This window comes from Balaenoptera ricei, chromosome 14, assembly GCF_028023285.1.
Source record: "Balaenoptera ricei isolate mBalRic1 chromosome 14, mBalRic1.hap2, whole genome shotgun sequence".
NCBI classification, from domain to species: Eukaryota; Metazoa; Chordata; class Mammalia; order Artiodactyla; family Balaenopteridae; genus Balaenoptera; species Balaenoptera ricei.
Genome location: NC_082652.1, coordinates 19,397,242 through 19,417,046, shown reverse-complemented (window position 1 = coordinate 19,417,046; position 19,805 = coordinate 19,397,242). Strand labels below are relative to the sequence as shown.

General features: G+C 42.5%; 1 protein-coding gene across 2 annotated transcripts in view; it reads right to left on the bottom strand.

The window, feature by feature from the left end:
- CORO1C (coronin 1C) overlaps positions 1-19,805 on the bottom strand; it is an 81,004-nt gene that overhangs the window by 46,932 nt on the left and 14,267 nt on the right. For both annotated transcript variants that reach the window (XM_059894287.1, XM_059894288.1), the window contains exon 2: positions 5,822-6,021. In XM_059894287.1, the coding sequence (XP_059750270.1) occupies positions 5,822-6,016 (195 nt within the window). In that variant the 5' untranslated portion in view covers positions 6,017-6,021. The remainder of the gene's footprint in view (positions 1-5,821; positions 6,022-19,805) is intronic.

The window sequence follows — 19,805 nt, the reverse complement described above, 5'->3', positions numbered from 1 at the left end:
TGCTTGAGCATCCTTACAGCATGAAAGCTCCAAAAGAAATAAAGTAGAAGCCAATATGCTTTTATGACCTAGTCTCAGAAGTCACACTCCATCAATTCCCCCATATCCTAGTGGCTACACAGGTCAGCCCTATTTAATGTGGGAGGGAACCACACAATGGCAAGACACAAGGAGGCGAGAACCATTGGAGCCCATCTTGGAGGCTGCTACCACAAGAGAGTAAGGTGAGATGCTGGAGAACCCTACCATACACCCATCCATTTTGTATCCTCCATCCAAGCGAAGGTCAAGAGATCAAGAGCATATAATTCCAACCACCCTCCTGTTATCTGTTATGTGGCTAAGAAAATAATCACATTACAATGTGATAATGCAGCCTGTGGTACTAGTGGCATGAGACAAGCAGCTAAGGAATCCCAAAGGATGATTTCCACTGTCTCAGCAAATTGGAGATAAAATTTGAGTTGGATACTAAACATTAAGAAGGAGCACTTAGAATACTGACTGAAATGAATCAAAATTTCTTCCTCAATAAATATGACAGAAAAATACTCTAAAGCAGCCCTTGTCAACCTGGGTTCTGTGAAGGAATTAAGTCCTAATGCCCTAAGGCAGCTACTTTATGTAATGGATTAATTTCTCTCCTATCCATCTATAAGGCTTAGCTATGTCCCTTTCTTGAGAAAACTAAGAAAATATTCACTGAAATGATTTTCTGTAGGGGCTGAAAAGACAGTTCACAGACATAAATAAAGCAAGATCCCAAATATTCCCACACACAGTTCTTAAAATATATGGGAGAAACTTAACTGTGTATAAGAAGGCACCTCACAGCTACACCAGAGGAGCAAGAAGAGAGAGGAGACAGTGACCCAAAAGGTTGACAAAGACTTGGCCACACCCATCCCATCATGGCCCAGAGCAGAGCTGCTCTCCTAGGCAATTACTGGGAAGATGAAATTAGCCATCACTCCAATCCTCCAAAGTAAGAACAGTCAAGGGAGGAAGGGAGAAAGCGATTAGGGAAGACAGGAGCCCTCCAATTTGCATCCTCCGTCCAAGCGGATCTTAAGACATCAAGAGCATAGAACTCTAACCAACTCCCTCAACCCTTGCTCCAGGTTCACTGTGACCTGAAGTTTTAGTGCGTATGCGCACGCCTGTGCCCACACACATCTAACACTGCTGTTTGTAGGAGCCACCGTGGCTCACGACAGGGATGGGAATGCCTTGGTCTCACATCACGAGCGTGGCTCCTGCACAAGGAGAGGCTCGTTCGTGACCTTCGTGCCCACGTGGTAGCGCACAGGGGGCTGGAACCTGTGTGCTCCTGACAAGGCAGCTTGTGTAGTTGTGGGGAGAACCCCACGGCCAAAACCACAAAGCCAACTTCTGTTCAACAAGACTGATATTATTCATCCTCTGAAAGACCAAAGAATAAGAAAATGTACTAAGCCACACCTTGAGAAGTCATGACTGAACAGCATGCCACAGCTTGAGGGAAGCAGCATTACAAAAGAAACCCTGAATCACATGTGCTAATCTAAATCGCCCCACCTCAGGGCTGAGTACTTTCCGTATTCCCTCAGCAGTGACCTCTTAAAATCCTACTTTCTCTAATAAAACTTTTCGAACAAAAACCTCATAAACCATACACTTAAATAAACATATATTCATTCCTAAGCTTACCTCTTGCGTGTATGTGTCAATGTATTTGTCTCTACCACTCTTTCCATTTTTAATTTTAAGTCCTGGAAGACAGAGACCATGATTCTCCTGGAATCTAATCATAAGCCTCATGAGATTGCAATAATAAGTCCTATTTACTGCTGACGCTAATTAACTTTGAAGAAGAATTCATGGAAGGCCGTGTTTTAAAATGGGAGCCTTTCAGAAAGAGTCACAATACATCTTAAGATCAGTACACACATACTCAATATTAACATGGACAGAAAGCCCCAAAAGCATCACTAAAACCAACCTGGCTGACTATAACCAGGAAAAAAAAAAACAGCAGGGGGACACAGACAGACAGACAGACAGACACACACACACACACACACACACACACACACACATACACATACACACTGCCAGAAGTCTCTTGAGACAGTGATTAAAAACCATACCCACCTCCTTAAGTTCATGTTCAGAGAAATCCTAGACTGCCATCAACACGTACAGGAGCCCAATACACACCCAGAGCATCATTTCCCACAGTCTTCATTTCAAGCATCACTTCTTATTATATGTGGGAATTTGGGTTTTCTTTGCCTTTAAACAAAAGCAGCACCTCACTGTAAAACTATTTCAAAGTTGCCAAGACACTGAAGTTGTAGGATCTCTTTTCCAGGGCAGAGTCCTGTCTTAGGATCAATGGGTTCACCATGTGTTCAGGTCCCCAATGTTTTTCTCCTTCAAGGCTGCACTTCTAAAGGTGAGACAAAAACACCGCAGTACCAGCAATCTCCTGGGGGACGTGGGGTGGTCAGGAAACTGACCACAATGAAAAGTAGGCGCAGTGCTCCTGGAGAGCAAAGAAGGAACCCAGCAGACACTCAGTCTATAGACAATCAAACCACATGTGCATAGTCAAAGAACAGTGAAGACCTCGTACTATACGAACAACGAAATATCTGTAAAAATGTAAAACTTACGATCCTTATTCAAATATTCATTATTATACCAAAATTATAAGGAAATAGATATCCAGAGGGCAATCAGCCCTTTAAAGCAGGCAGAAATGTAGGTTTTCTGACAATGTGGAACATAGTTCTATTTTCTAAAAACCTAGATAGTAAGTAGTCAAGGGACAGGGTCTTAGGAAGAAAAGAAAGGTGGGTGTCACCTGACACTTCGGGGCTCTGGGCTAGGCCCTGCCATCACAGCGGATCCTTCTAAGAGCTCCCAAGACACAGAACTGTCTACAGGAGCCACAGACCACTTTTCTTTGCTGGGCTCAGCCTTGCCCTTGGCGGAAAAGCAGCCACGAGTAAAAAGGCATCTACTTCCCAAAATTACGTGCTAGCACTAAGGAGGGAAAAAAAAGGAACAACAGTGTTTCCTCTGCTGAATTTTGGGTAGCAAACCACTTTTTTTTTTTTTTTTACATCTTTATTGGAGTATAATTGCTTTACAATGGTGTGTTAGTTTCTGCTGTATAACAAAGTGAATCAGCAATACATATACATATATCCCCATATCCCCTCCCTCTTGCGTCTCCCTCCCACCCTCCCTATCCCACCACTCTAGATGGACACAAAGCAATGAGCTGATCTCCCTGTGCTATGCGGCTGCTTCCCACTAGCTATCTATTTTACATTTGGTAGTGTATATATGTCCATGCCACTCTCTCACTTCGTCCCAGCTTACCCTTCCCTCTCCCCGTGTCCTCAAGTCCATTCTCTACGTCTGCATCTTTATCCTGCCCCTAGGTTCTTCAGAACCATTTAGAAAATCACTTTTATATATAGCCCCTCACGTTACAGATAGAGATATGGGAGAGCATAAGGACAGAATGACATATCCACGTCTCACCACAAGTCGGTGACCAAGACAGGATTGAACCCCTGGCTCCAGACCCATGTTCCTTCCTTGACGCCACACTGACCCTAAGGGCTCAATACACATTTTAATACACAAAAATCCCAGAGTACGTGTGAATCCGTCGATTATAAAAGTCGATAACCCCAAGTACTGACCTTATTTCCAATGGGTGTCACTGGGCTTAGTTTATGCCAATGTCACCTCCTCCAACACAAATTAATATTTAAGGAGTAGAGCCACACAGAATGTATTATAAGCCTGGGAAAAAGACAGACCCTCGAGGCTCCTCCAAAAACCAACGTTTTGTTCAAACATGATAATTTCTGAAGCAACTTATTCTGTCCCAATTCCTATACAGCTGGTTGAAGAACAAAATAATAAAACCTATTTATTAGGTATTGGTCACTTAATGCAACTGAAAACCAAAGCATAAGATCCAGTTAGCTTAGGACCTGCACACAGGGCTCCCTTAAACAGTATAAATGTAACTCTAAGTTTCCCATGGTTTGTGAAAGCAAAGGTGGACTCACAGAGCCTTTTGTGAATGTGGGACTTGAAGAGAACTGTCTGAACGTGGAGGAAGATTAGCCGTTCAAAAGTTTATTTGGAGCTTCTTAATTGGCTTATTCTCCTTCTTTGAAGCAAAAAGTCTTAAATTTATCCCTCTTGAACTCAAAAGAGATCATGGTACTTCAGTGCCTGACCTTGGTTGACAAGCTGAGGTGTCTTCTCAGCTGGCTGCCATAAGACCCACCACTGAAAAGTCAAGTTTCCAAATGCTCCTTGCTCTTGGTGAACAAATTGACTAGAAAGTCATGGAGATCAAACGCGACTGGCATTAAACTCCAACCCCCACTCCCAAATCAGGTAAGTACAGCTACAATAGTGTAATGTATTGTTCACCACTGAAACAACAATCTCCTCCACAAAAGCAAAAGTATCTGAGTAGAAAATTTAATTTCAATTTAATGAAAAGATTCTCCTTTAAAACATGATTAACAACTTCGCCAATAAGAAAGTACGTTTGGAAACATATGTCAGATTTGTTCCCCAAAGGCATCCATCTCCTCTGTAGTGAGATGGTTCTATTGTGTAATATCACATCAATCCAGCCACTGAGATACAAATCAGATGTTAAAATAAAACAAGTTAGTCATGAGCATCTGAGAGAATGAGAAGTACAAGAGAATTGGAAGTTTTCCCAGCAAGAGTTTTCCTAAGGAAAAAACACCAAAATACAATACTCTGACAGAAATTCATGTTACTGTAACCACTTTCAGAATCACATGGTCCATTATGATGAGACATGCCTCTACTAGGCATGGCTCAGACTCAGGGAGACCCACTGTTCCCAGCAGAGTGGAAACAGCTGTTAACATGACCCAACATCTGCATCTTTATCATTAGGGCTCAGGACTCACCAAACTTATTCTCCTCCTAAAAGCTAATCAGAAAATGACTCTTTCCAAGCTCTCTCCTCACGGTGTTTCCCACCCCCCATTACTTGCAATTCTGGGATTTCCTGTTAAAGCTAGTACAGACTTTCATCTACAATTTTCAAGAACAGGCAGAAAATTACAAATCTCCTATCTTCTCCCCCATACTGGAGAGGGCTCTCTGGAAGGATAAAGTCCGGAGAAGGGAGAACTAGGAAGCCCAGCGGGTTCAAAGTCACACAGAACCACTTTCAATAAAGAGCCTTTATTTCCACCGCTTGTTAACGCTGTTTAGATCCTATGCTGAAACCTACTACTGTCCAGACTTGAAATCTGCATTGTTTGGGGACATTTTCTTGAGCCCTCGTCCCATTTACCATTCAAAACCAAAAACAAAGCAAAACCAAAAAGTCTCAGTCCTCATGACCTCACACACCAAAAAGATTCTCTTACAATCTTATCAATTTCTGCCCATTTGAAAACATAACTGTTTCTAAAATTGCACTTTTGGGAAAAACTTTTATGAAAGGTGGATGATTATGAACCAAATCATAAAATTCCTGTGCCTGTCCATGCTCACAGCATCATTATAAGAATCTTTTTCATCCGTAGAGGGCACACCCAGAACAGAATTTGCCATTCTGTTCAATGATTCTCTGTCAGAGAAAAACTGATGTGGTTAGTAAAGCGTGTGGAACTTAAGCTCAATTACATCCAAGTCTAATGGTCCTAGAAATCACACAATGCTTAGTGACTATCAATCTCCAAAATCAATCTATTACAGACTAAACAGAGATTACCGGAGGGTGTCTCACAGGATGGAAAGTCAGATGACTTACCTTGTGCAAAGGGAGTACAAGGAACGCTCCTCCCCCACTCGCTTCTATGATTATGGCAACGAATCTGGGATTGACAGCACAAAAGGAACTATCCCAGGTCACTCGAGAAACCCGGATATCATCGTAACACTGGTCATTTTTCACCGCTTGTCCAAATACATGGCGAAACTTGCTCTGTCGTACCACTCGCCTCATCGTGTCTGTGGGAGAACAAAAAGTATATTAAAATCATGCCCCTGAGTGAAAGCTTTACTTCTACAAATGAAAAGCTGGGAAAAAAAAACAGAATAGTATGGCATTTTTGTCTGCTCTCCTAAAATGTAGCCAAATGGCAAATCCAAATTTCCTTCAGCAGCACGTACCCAGAGAAAAATGCAAAATGTGTCGGGGCAAGAATGACAAAGAAATGAAAACTTCCTAACTCAAGATCCAGAAGCAACTCATCAGTTTTAATTTCAAGAGAAAGATCAAGGTAAAGAATGAAGAGAAATTAGCCCTTCAGAGCTGGGTGGGAATGGAAAGACAATCCACTCTAACCCGCCCTCCCCTTTTACAGATAAGAAAACTCCAAAGTGAAGTTATCTGATAGACCTGAAACTGAGGAATCCCTCCTCCCACAAATTATGATACTGTGGCTTTTTCCTCAGTCTGCCAAGGTAATTTTTCCATTTTTCAGCTTCTCCCCAGACATCAGCACTCTGGTCTGAGAGCGGAGCCTGCTCACGAGTGTTTCCACAAGACCAACTACATGCAGTGGAGAATTCAACACAAGCAAACCACCCCTGCCTTCAAGAGGTTTCCAACACAGGCAGGACAGACAATCAGAGCAACTCGGAACCAAACTCCTGGTGCTGACTGCTACTATGGGGCAGAAGCCAGGTCTTGGAAAAGAGTAGCAAAACTTTTAATGGAAAGTAGAGACGAGGATGACAAGAGGCCTGATGCTAGCACACTGGACCTCCTAGACAGCAAGAAGTGAAAAGCAAGGGCTTGGGCTAAGAGGCTGTGATGGTGAACCGGGCCTGAGAAAGGCCTGGAGTGATCCCGGCAGCGGCAGTGAGACAGAGGAACAGAAAAACTCAGGGAGGGTAACGGAAACCAGGATGTCAGAGCTGATCACTCACCACAGCCACTTCCCAAGTAAACCAGAGGGCCTAGGGGACAGGAAGTGACACCAAGCTGGTGTTCCCAGGCTTCCTCATGGGTCATTTCGGACCCCAACTTCCACTGGGTTGTCCAACTGACATGTGCACTGACAGCGTTCAGGCTTTAGGATCAGCGGCCCCACCTGCCTGAGGTCTCCTGGGCTGCACCGCAGGGTCCTTTTCCTGTCTGCTAATGCCAGGACATTCCCTTCACGCTGGCTAGGGAGGAGGGAGCCACGGGAAAACACAAGTGGAGATGGAACACAGTCAAACCTTCACAGCTCAGCTGAAAACCAGTCGCCCTGATCCCCAAGGCCAGGAGGGCTAACTAACACCTGTCCACTTGTGCCAAATGGGACACATGCGGGGCTGCTGCTGATTCCTCCCCTTGAATTCCCTTCCGCGTGGCTCTGGGCCCACTGCTAAGCACAAAAGGAGAGAAGTTAGTTTTGCCAGTCTCCTTCTACCCTTTCAAGGCATGTGCAGAAGCGGCCTCTCTCCAAGCCTAGGACGTGTGGCTGGGCTGAGGCGACAAAGCCTTGGCAGGCTGGTGAGCAGGTGTGCTCCTCAGCCCAGCTGCTGCCAGACCTTCCCAGCTGACCACCAGGACCAGAGGCTGAGAGCACCTGGTGGAGGAGACGGCAAATGACTTGCTTCCACTTGGCCGGGGTCCTCCATCTGTGAAACAGTATGAATACTTCTCAAACTGGAGGAGATAAGACAGCTTCCACGAGGTGGTGAAAACCAAAAGAAAAGCACATCCATACAAAAGCCAATGTACAGCCAGCTGGTCTCAGGATCCATTTCCCTACCCGACCATCAGCACAAGTCAGCAGAAGCTGGAATCCCTGCCATTACCTTCCAGCAAGTGTTTCAAAAGTAAAGTTAACAAAGAAGAGGGAGAATTGCACCATATGCCAAAGAGTTGATATCCTTCATATATAAAGTTTTTATAGATTCCAAACATGAAAATCCCAGTAGGAAACTACACAAAATACATGAAGAGGTAATTTACAAAAGAAACACAAATGGCATTTACCTCCACTCCTTCCTGAAATCCTAACAAAATGACAGGGAAGGAACAAAAGCTGGTATAAACACCAAAGGACGAGCGAAAGGACACTGGAAAGGAGCCTACAAGAGAGCAAATGTGACCACAAAACTGTGGAAGAGGAAAGCTGTCAGGCAAGTGTAACTGGCAGAAGTGAGTGTTCTCCACTCAGCTGAGGTCTCAGGAGGAGCGGCTCACAGAAGGACCCCAGGCCCACTGTGAAACCGCCGAGCGCTCAGAAGGGAAACAGATGTGGGAGAGGGGCTGCTGGGAAAACTGACCAAAAGCCTAATTAGGAGCAGCTAGACACCCAGCTCTGCTCCTCCAGTGCTGCACAGTCAGGGGCCACCCGTCACCCGCCCCAGAAGCCACAGGGCAGGCCCTGGCCAGGACAACACCAGCACAGGTGAGCACGGGTACGCAGGCACCACACAGACGACCTGGTCCTGTGCAGCGGAGCCTCCAGCCCTGTGTTCTGGGAGCTCCCAGAAGGCTGGCTGCCTGCTGAGAGAGCACCCACCCTGCCCCACAGGAAGTCAGCCCTCACCACCCTCTGTGAGGTCCACCACCCACCCAGCCCCCCTACCCACACAGGCATTGGGTCAGCTTTTTGGGGCCCACGATTCAATGTTAACGGACATTTGAGGAAGCCCTTCAACCTGAAAAATGGAGACAATCTTTCCTCTTCACTCAAATAGGCCAAGATACCATCTAATCTCACCAACAATATGAATATTAACATAAATATGGAAAGTGCTTTGAATGTCTTCACTGAAAGACATCACACAAATCTGCCAGCTGGCTGACACACCTTTAAAAGTCATTTCTGTATTACACAGAGTGACATATGTTACACAAATTTTCACCTAACTACACGAAGTCAGAATGATAGGTTCTTTTGCTACAACCATGGAGGACAGTGTTAGCTACAGAGCAGAGAGAGTGAGAAAAGCTGGGGCTCCTGGAGTGAGTGCTGTGCTGTCTGGGCCAGGCCACTCACATCCAAGGTCGAATCTGATCTGGGCTCAGCTGCCCACATGTGGCACAGCTGCTTTTGCTGCACACAATAGAGAAAGGCAATTAAGAGGGCAGGCTCCAGAGTCAGGCAACCTTGTGAGTGAGAAGCACAGCTGCACCATTTACTTCCTGGCCGTGGTTCAGTAGGGCAAAGTCATAATCTGCTTAAGTGTCAGATTCTCTGTCTGGAAATGGGTACATTACATATAAAGTTGAAGTGATCATTAAATGAGCATTTGCTAACGGGACTATAGTAGGAGATGATTTCGTTAAAGTACCCTGTCCGGTTAAAAACACGTAACTAAATACACAATAAATGTCGGCTATTGTTATCATCTTAGTACTTAACATAAGGTAATCCAGATTCAAATCCCAGCTCTGCCACTAACCTTTACGAGCCTCAGTTTCCTCATCTATAAAATGAAGGGGATGATACCCATCATAAGAATTAAAAACAACATCTGACATCCCAGGTTCAGATGGCTTCACTGCTGAAGTCTATCAAATATGTAAAGAATTAATACCAGTTCTTCACAGATTTTTACAAAGAATAGACGGGAACAAATTTCCAAACAAATTTTATGAGACCAGTATTACTGATACCAAAATCAGACAAAGACATCACAAGAAAACCAGACTAATATCTTTTATAAATATAGAAACAAAAATCCTCAACAAAATACTAGCAGACCAAATCTAGCAACATATGAAAAGGATTATACACCATGACCAAGTGGGACTTATCCCACAATGCAAGGTTGGTATGACATCTGAAAATCAACTAATGTAACATCTATCCATCAGATAAAAACCAAAAATCACATGATCATCTCACAAAAATCTGACAAAATCAGAACAAGGACAGACATATAGGTCAACGGAATAGAACTGAAAGTGCAGAAATAAATTCGTACATCTTCGGTCAAGCGATTTCGACAAGGGTACCAAAACCATTCAATGGGGGGGAAAATAAGTCTTTTCAACAAATGGTGCTGGGACCATTGAATAGCCACATACAGAAGAAGCTGGACCCTGACCTCACATCATATAAAATAATTAACTCAAAACTGATCAAAGATATAACTATAAGGGCTCAAAACTTTAAAACTCTTGGGAGAAAACATAGGAATAAATCTTCATGACCCTGGATCTGGCAAAGGATTCTTAGATATGACACCAAAAGCACAAGCAACAAAATAAAAAGAGTACAAAATGGACCTCATCAAAATTAAAAACCTCTGTGCTTCAAAGTCACCATCAAGAAAGTGAAAAGACAACCCACAGAATGGGAGAAAATTTTTGGAAATCATATATCTGATAAGGCACTTGTATCTAGAATATATAAAAAATTCCTACAACTCGATAATAAAAAGACAAATACTCCAATTTAAAAATGAGCAAAGTACTTGAATAGATATCTTTCCAAAAAAGATACACAAACATCCAATAAGCACATGAAAAGGTGCTGGACATCTTTAGCCACTGGGGAAATGTAAATCAAAACCACAATGAAATACCACTTCACACCCACTAGGATGGCTAATATCAGGCCAGAGAATAACAAGCATGGATGAGGATGCAGAGAAATCAGAACCCTCATACACTGGTAGCGGGAATGTAAAATGGTGCAGCTGCTTTGGAAAGCAGTCTGGCAGTTCTGAAATGATTAAACAGAGTTATGATGTGACCCTGAAATTCCACAACTAAGAATATACCCAAAAGAACTGAAAACAGGTATTCACACAAATACTTGTACAGGAATTTTCATAGCAGCGTATTCACAACAGCCAAAGGGTGAAAACAACCCATATATTGGATAGCCACCGGGTGAACGGAAAAACAAAATGTGATATATCCACACAATGGGATGTTATTTGGCAATTAAAAATAAAAAAAAAAAGTAGGGGACTTCCCTGGTGGTCCAGTGGCTAAGACTCTGAGCTCCCAGTGCAGGGGGCCCAGGTTCGATCCCTGGTCAGGAAACTAGATCCCACATGCGTGCTGCAACTAGGAGTTCGCACACCACAACTAAAGATTCTGTATGCCGCAACTAAAGAACCTGCATGACGCAACTAAGACCCAGCGCAGCCTAAATAAATAAGTAAATATTTAAAAAATAAAATAAAATAAAGTACTTACTAATACATGCTACAACTTGGATAAACCTTGAAAATATTACGCTAAGAAGCCAATTACAAAAGTCTACATATTATGATTTCTATTCACACGAAAGCCCAGAATAGGCAAACCTAGAGACACAGAAAGTAAATTAGCGGTTGCTTGGAGGGGAGGAAGGGGTACTGCGGAATAGGAGGTTACAGCTAAAGAGCACAGGGTTTCTTTCCGAAGTGATGGAAATATTCTGTAATTTGTGGTGATAGTTGCACATATTTGTGAACATATTAAAAAGCACTGAACTGTACACTTCAAGTAGGGTGAGTTGTATGATATGTGAATTATACCTCAATAAAGCTGTTCTTTAAAAATCTGCAAAGTACCTAGCACAGAATCTGAAGCATAGTAATAAGCACTGTCCAATAAATGTCAACAATTATTATTGAAGAGACTGCTAATAGGTTTCCCTACCCAAAGGGAGAAAACCCAAATCAATTTCCTACTGATTATGAGCCAAAAGTATGATTTTCACGTTAATGAACTAGTATCAGTTATCAAGAAACCTTTACAAAATTTTATGTTCTCCCACCTCAGCATGCTGTTTACTACAGAAAAAAAAAAACCCTCTTCTCAAGAAAGAGGCCTGCATTATCAAATGGTATTAGTGTTTCACCAATTTTTTAAACGTTTGGCTATAAATTTCCAAACGGTCATATCATCAAACTTAGGCATTCTTTTATTAAATATCTTGTTCCAAATTATACAACTAGAGTGTCCCCAAAACTAAAGCATTTTATAAAGAAATCTAATTTTCAGTTATATTAAAAGGAGTAAATGAAAGAATCCTGAACTAATACATAGACACAAAGTCCAAGGATAGAGTACATTCAATGTGGGGGGGGGGGCCCACACCCCAAGGCATGCATAACTTCCCCCACCAGGGATAGAACCCACACCCCCTGCAGTGGAAACCCGGAGTCTTAACCACTGGACCACCAGGGAAGTCCTCAATTTTAAATGTCTTGTCAGAGTTCAACCTTGGAGAGGTTGCCTGCTCATTAAGTCTTTCAAGTACAAATTCTTCAAACTGCATAGGGCCTTTTCTTAGCGATTATCACAGTAATAAAGGATCCTCGTAGTAATAAAGAGGGAGACAATGTAGCAATAAGTCATTCATTAAGCAAATGAAAGAAATGTTTACAAATTTCAAAATAAACTGATTTTAGAAAAAATGCAACGTGGTTTTTAATTTCCACAAAATGTTGGGAATTACAAACCTTACCCAAGGCCTTATAATATGCAATTGATCATTCTGACCAAATTTCCAATAAGACTGGGACTATTCTAGAATGGTTTTCATTATAATAAAAACTGATGTGTCTTTGAAAGACAGTGTGAAAGCAGGTTGAGAGCACAGGCCCAACTATGAAATGCTCTCTCTGGGATGTGGTTGAAACCTCAGTTTTAGAAACAAAGACACATGTCTCCTCTGCCCAAGTTTCTAGATGATACTGAAGGCCAAGCAAGAGTTAAGTCTTGATTGTCCAGCAGCCATCGTAGTAAACCTCTTTTTAATTTATCTATCTTTTTTATAGTCACCATGCTGTACATTACATCCCCAGGACTTACTTATCTTATAACTGAAAGTTTGTACCTTTAGACCCCTTCACCCATTTCATCCACCCCCCTAATCCACCACCTCTGGCAACCACCAGAATGTGCTGTTTCCATGAGTTTGAGTTTTGTTTTGTTTTTGTTTTCATTTTTAAGATTCAACATGTAAGTGATATACAGCAGCAGTCCCCAGCCTTTTTTGGCACCAGGAACCGGTTTCGTGGAAGACAATTTTTCCATGGACCGAGGCGAGGTGGCGTGGCGGGGATGGTTCAAGCAGTAATGCGAGCGATGGGGAGCAGCAGATGAAGCTTCACTCGCTTGCCTGCCACTCACCTCCTGCTGTGTGGCCTGATTCCTAACAGGCTGTGGACCCCTGATATATTGAAAAGATATTTGTCTTTCTCTATCTGACTTACTTCACTTAGGATAATGCCCTCAATATCCATCCATGTTGTCACAAATGGCGGGATTTCCCTCTTTTTAATGGCTGGATAATATTCCATCATACCCATTTTCCCATCCATTTATCTGTTAATGGACACTTAGGTTGTTTCCACTATCTTGGCTATTGTAAATAATACTGCAGTGAACACGGGGGTGCAGATATCTTTTCAAGACAGTGATGTAGTTTCCTTTGGATAAATACCCCAAAGTGGAATTGCTGGATCATATGGTAGCTCTATTTTTAATTTTTTGAGGAACCTCCATACCATTTTCCATAGTGGCTGCACCAATTTTACATTCCCACATAAATTTCTAATGAGTAGATAATATATTCTTGTTTTCAGCTTCAAATAAAGAAAATCTAAAAGCTGACTACCAATATCCACAATACTTAACAGCTCATCTAAGGAAACAAAAATGATTAAAATTTTCTTTACATGTTGGGTAAACATCTTAACCAAGAACAAGCTGTAAAAATAAGGTCCATGGTTTAAGGACTTATTTTACAAGCCTCAGAGTAAAGTTTGCTAAAAATCATTCTCAAAAGAAAATTTCCATCTTACATCAGTTGATCATCCTCAACCTCTAGGAGAGTGTGAAGGCGTGCTTCTTATGGTACTGCCTAGTCAAGTCACACAGAGAAAATTTATTTCACAGGCCATACAAGAAATGTGTTGGGTATTGGGAGGGAAAAATGTAGACAAGACAGGGTGTTTACAATACTGTAATGGCACCAAATAAAATATACTCAAAACACCTGAATAAATGTTACTACCTGTTCTCTATTCTCTCTACTTCCATCAATCTCGTAAAAAATGACGACAATTTTGACATTTTCCTGTTTAAAGATTCCAGCAGATGCACTTCTATGGTTTGTATGAAAGGAAACACATCCTGCTAGGAACACATACAGGAAAACCCCTACTAGCAGCAAAATCCTGCTCGGCACATTAGCTGAGACCATTCCAGAGCGTCAATTACTCAAGGACTCAGGAGGCTGAGCACGTCCGCTAGCTAGCGGCAACCACAGGAGACTCCAGAACGTCCCAATAGGGAAAGAACACATTCCCTCTAAGTTGATGCTTTTCTGGCCCTTTTTAATGTGGGAGAGATCGGACACGTTATTTAATAGAAAGTGGCAAGCAGGACAGCAGAGGAGGAAACAAACGTCCCGAAATCAGCTATTTAAATGTCAATGCCAACAGTTAAAAATTCTTTGTAAGAAGTTGGAAAGGTAATATGTAAGCCTACGTAGAAGAGACATTCACCAGAAAGCAGACACCGAAAGCAAATACAGGAGGTGCTCTGATTAAATACAAAAATTCAACATTCATCATTTCTGGATATGAGACGGCTGTGCTTTTTTTTGAATGTCCTTAAACAAAATTCATCAGTGACACTTGAAGAGTTCACCTAACAAATCATTTGTACTGCATCCAATTCCTTAATTAACAGATTCATATACGAGATACTCAAGAAAAATACGCCTAATTTACCTACTTTAATAGAAGTTGTTTTACGAAGGAAGAAAAAAGACCACATGCAACAATTTGCTTTATATAAAGCACAGCAGAAAGTCAGATAGATACACAACATTCCTCATACACAGCAGCTAAGGCTGAAAGGTTTGCACTCCACTTAAGACAACTGACTGCAAGTATGGAACAGCCCTTATGTTGGTTCAATTTATCATGACACCAAGAATGGCGAAAGTAAAGGGTGAAAATTCACGCTCATTATAGCCTTCCAAACGCTTTCAGCCCATTATCCACCCAGGTACTAGGTTAAAATGCCAAGAAGGAGGCATACCGACTCTAAGTGCACTTTGTTTCGACTCAAGAACCCATTATCATTTTGGTTTTTAAACGTTTCTTGGAATGAAAAGACAAAGAAATGCAAGTCGGATTTACCAAGAAACATCCAGGCTGGGTCCTCACAGAAGCCTGGAATAAAAAGGGTCACCAGCTCCAGCCTTTCATTTTCAGCCCAGAGACACTGTGTGACTCGCCCAAAGATAAAGGACTTTGGAGAGAGACACGATGACCTCGAACCACAAAGTACGGGGCAATTCAACTTTTCACCCCCTGAACTTTCATACTTTTTCAGTGATAAACTCCACACACACATACAGGTTGGCTTTCCCACGTCAGCCAGTGACACCTCTCAGAACCGCTCCATGGGGTGCTGCCTCCACGGCTCACAGCTCCACCTGGCCTGCTGGTGCCATTTTTAAATAGGAAACTGCGCTTGGCTCACACTTTATACAATACACAAACTGGCTGTTCGCATTCACATATGCTGAGACCAACGAGAGAGCGCATTAGCTGTGCCAAAAGAAACCAATCTTTGCTTCTGACTGAAAACCCTCAGGCTTAGGCCAGAGGGCTCTGTGCTCAACTGTCCAAGAGCCTGAACCGACATGCCTGAACCGACATGCCTAAAAGGCTGGAATCTACACATCAAGGACAAGTTCTAAAAGGTGAGGTGCAACGGACAGGCTTTTACTCTTTTTAAAGCTTTCTGAGAAAAGAACTCCTACTTTCACACTTTACAATTTTGTACTCATTTTAGGAACTGGTTACAAAAAGAAGTGGGGGCTGCCTGCCATCAACACAGGCGCTCCCCACTCCCCGATGACGGAGTGAGACGTGCAGCTCTGAGAGTGACTGCTGAAAACGCAGTCTGACAAGAGACCAAACGAGCTACGTACGTACATCAAATCACCACGAGGCCCACTTCAAATATCTTACAATTCAGTGTGTCAACTACACTCAGTAAGGCTGAAATTTAAAAAAAAAGAAATGAGCATGACATGGACAGCAAAATAGCAACAGATAAAGATCCTAAATACAGAAACCCCAAATCCTCAAATCGACTCTCACACTTATATTAAAGAGAGACGCTTTACAACTAAAAGATGCCCGAAAAGGGCCTGGAACTCCCTTAAAATAAAGAAGAATGACACGACATGAATTTTACAGTTACTAACACATGAAATTACAAGGTTGTAGGGGTCATCTCTAGCTCTTCAATGACAGAATTTTTTTTTATTACATTATCAAAGGAAGAGCAGATTTTTCAGAAGATAATGTGTCAGGATGACATGTTTACAATCCCTCTATCTCCCAGTTTTCTGCTTATCACCAGCATCTTTATAAACACACCCACTATACCCCTCCCTGGAGCTTTGAGAAAGGACTGCTGAAGAAACCCCCATCAGAGACAGCAGCAGGCGTTGCCTGCCCAGACAACACGGTGGAACTGAGTAGAATCCTCTGAGCTGCCAGCATCTCGCTCAAGTGCCCCACAGGAGATCAGGCTCGGAATTTCGACTCTGCCTCTCTCTTCAAAGAGCCAAATTAATCCCAAGAGCTCTCATCCCAACTGCAGAACTTTTACCGCCACGACTGGCCCAGCACTCTCACTTAAAAATTAATGACCAATGTGTTTCAAAATACTCTTTCTATACTGATGACCTACTTTTCTTATCAACAACTGGGGGAAAGCACACTGTGTACGACTGTTCAAACTTGCTAAGTCTGTTTCCGCTACTTAGTCAGATGGAGTTTCTCTTGGAATAAAATTTTCATAATTCTTTGGCAATATACTTATACCAGGAAATGAAATTACTGGACTCCAAGATCTTTTTGTGGTTTTTTTTTTAAGGCATTTTTATGAAGACCCTCATAAGGCTAGCCATAGCAAAAGTAGCAATGTCAAAAAAACAGAGTAATCTCCTTCAACTGAAGAATTTCTGTCTTCCCTTTATAATACCCTATACCCTGGGCAAGCAGTGATTAAATAAACATACTCTTGACCATATTTCAAGGGGAGGTAAGAGTAGGAATAACTCCGGCCTGGATTCAAGACTAGCTTATCCTGACACAGTCACCTAACCACTAAATCATTTTAGTCCTATGGTTGGTTGTTTCTTCATCTATAAAATAGGAGAACTAAAATAAATTATTTCTAGGATCCTATTATTAATATAATTATTACAATCTAAAGCCTACAAATCTATAGAGAACGCTTCTTTCACTGGGATCCAGTCCACATCCCCTAATAAAACACACACAATTCAAGGAGAACGGAGTTAGCACCACCCACGGGGTAATACACATAACACACACACTCGACTGTGAATGCTGAAGAGGTCTTTAATCCCAGTCACTCATCATGCATTTATTCAACAACTATTTACTGAACTCTGACCGTGCGCCTGGCGTGATGCTAGACACTGCAGATGCAATGGTGAGCAAGGAGACGGGCCCAGCTCTCACAAAGCTGACAGTCTCCAGGAGGAGACACCACAATCAATTATTCACACCAACGTCACTGTGCTGCTGCGACAAACACTGGGACACAGAAGTTCACGGGGGCAGGGAGTCAATACAGGACGAAGAACCACTTCTTAGGAGCAGCTCCCAAGAGCTTTCTCTTTACAAGTAGGGTGTCTGAAAAGAGCAAAAACATAGGGAAAATATTTAAATTACTTATTGTGTCTTTTCAGATTAATAACTGGATCCGTGGCTTCAAAATTAAGGTAGTTTGCCCACAGAGGTGCCCAGAGCTCGAAGGTAAACATATTTAACAGGGGCTTCCCTAGTGGCACAGTGGTTAAGAATCCGCCTGCCAGTGCAGGGGACACGGGTTCGAGCCCTGGTCTGGGAAGATCCCACATGCCGCGGAGCAACTAAGCCCGTGTGCCACAACTACTGAGCCTGCGCTCTAGAGCCCATGCGCCACAACTACTGAGCCTGCGCTCTAGAGCCCGTGAGCCACAACTAGTGAAGCCCGCGCACCTAGAGTCCGTGCTCCGCAACAAGAGAAGCCACCGCAATCAGAAGCCCGCGCACCGCAACCAAGAGTAGCCCCCGCTCACCGCAACTAGAAAAAGCCCGCACGCAGCAATGAAGACCCAACACAGCCAAAAAAAAACCCAAAAAACAAAAAACATATTGAACAGGCTATTTGAAAATGAAATTAACACTGTTTAAAATAAAAATGAATTTTCAGCCATCCTATAGAAAAAGCAGCAGTATATAGGCATACACAGCTCAACGATATTGAAGGTTTGGTTCCAGACCACCGCAATAAAGCAAATCTCAAAATAAAGCGGGTCACAAGAATTTTTTGGTTTCCCAGTGCATATAAAAGTTATGTTTACACTATACTGTAGCTATACACTATTAAGCGTACAATAGCAGTATGCCTAAAAAAAATGTACACACCTTAACAAAAATACTTCATTGTTAGAAGCCAACTATCTAATCTGAGCCTTCAGAGAGTTATAATCTTTTTTCTGGTTGGGGGTCCTGCCTCTGTGTTGACGGCTGCTGACTGACCACGGTGGTGGTTACTGAAGGTTGGGTAGCTGTGGCAATTTCCTTTTTTTCTTCTTTTCTTTTCTTTTTTTAGTTTTTTGCCACGCTGCGCGGCTTGCCGGACCTTAGTTCCCCGACCAGGGATTGAACCCGCACCCTCGGCAGTGAAAGCACAGGGTCCTAACCACTGGACCACCAGGAAATTCCCGGCAATTTCTTAAAATAAGACAACAATGACGTAAGCCACATCAATTGATTCTTCCTTTCACGGAAGACTTCTCTGTAGCATGAAAAGCTGTTTGATAGCATGTTACTCACACTAGAAGTTTTTTTCAAAATTGGGGTCGGTCCTCTGCTGCTGCTTTATCAGCTAAGTTTATGTCATATTCTAAAGGCTTTGTTATCAATTCAACAATCTTCACAGCATTTTCACCAGGAGTAGAGTCCACCTCAAAAACCACTTTCCCTGCTCATCCATGAGAAGCAACTCCTCATCTGTTCAAGTTTTATCATGAGATGGCAGCAATCCAGTCCCATCTTTAGGCCCCACTTCTAATTCTACTTCTCTTGCTATTTCCATCCCATCTGCAGTTACTTCCTCCACTGAAGTCATCCATGACAACTGGAATTAACTTCTTCCAAATTCCTATTAATGTTGGTATTTTGACCTCTTCCCAAGAATCATGAATGATCTTAATGACATCTAGAAAGGTGAATCCTTTCCAGTAGGTTTTCAATTGACTTTGCTAAGATCCATCAGAGGAATCACCATCTATGTCAGCTACAGCCTTACAAAATGTATTTCTTAAATAGTAAGACTTGAAAGTCGAAACTCCTTCTTGATCCGTGGACTGCAGAGTGGACACTGTGTTAGCAGGCATGAAAACAACATTCATCTCGTGGCACCTCTCCACCGGAGCTCGGGAGTGACCAGGCGAGTTGTTAACAAGCAGCGATATTTTGAAAGGAATCTTTTTCTGAGCAGTCGGTCTCAATAGTAGGCTTAAAATATTCAGGAAACCATGTTGTAAACAGATGTGCTGTCATTCAGGCTTTGTTGTTCCATTTATAGAGCACAGGCAGAGTAGATTTAGCATAATTCTTAAGGGCCCTAGGATTTTCAGAATGGTAAATGAGCCCTGGCTTTAACTTAAGTCACCAGCTGCATGAGCCCCTAACAAGAGAGTCAGCCTGTCCTTTGAAGCTTTGAAGCCAGGCATTGACTTTTCCTCTCTAGCTATGAAAGTCCTAGGTGGCATCTTCTTCCAGAA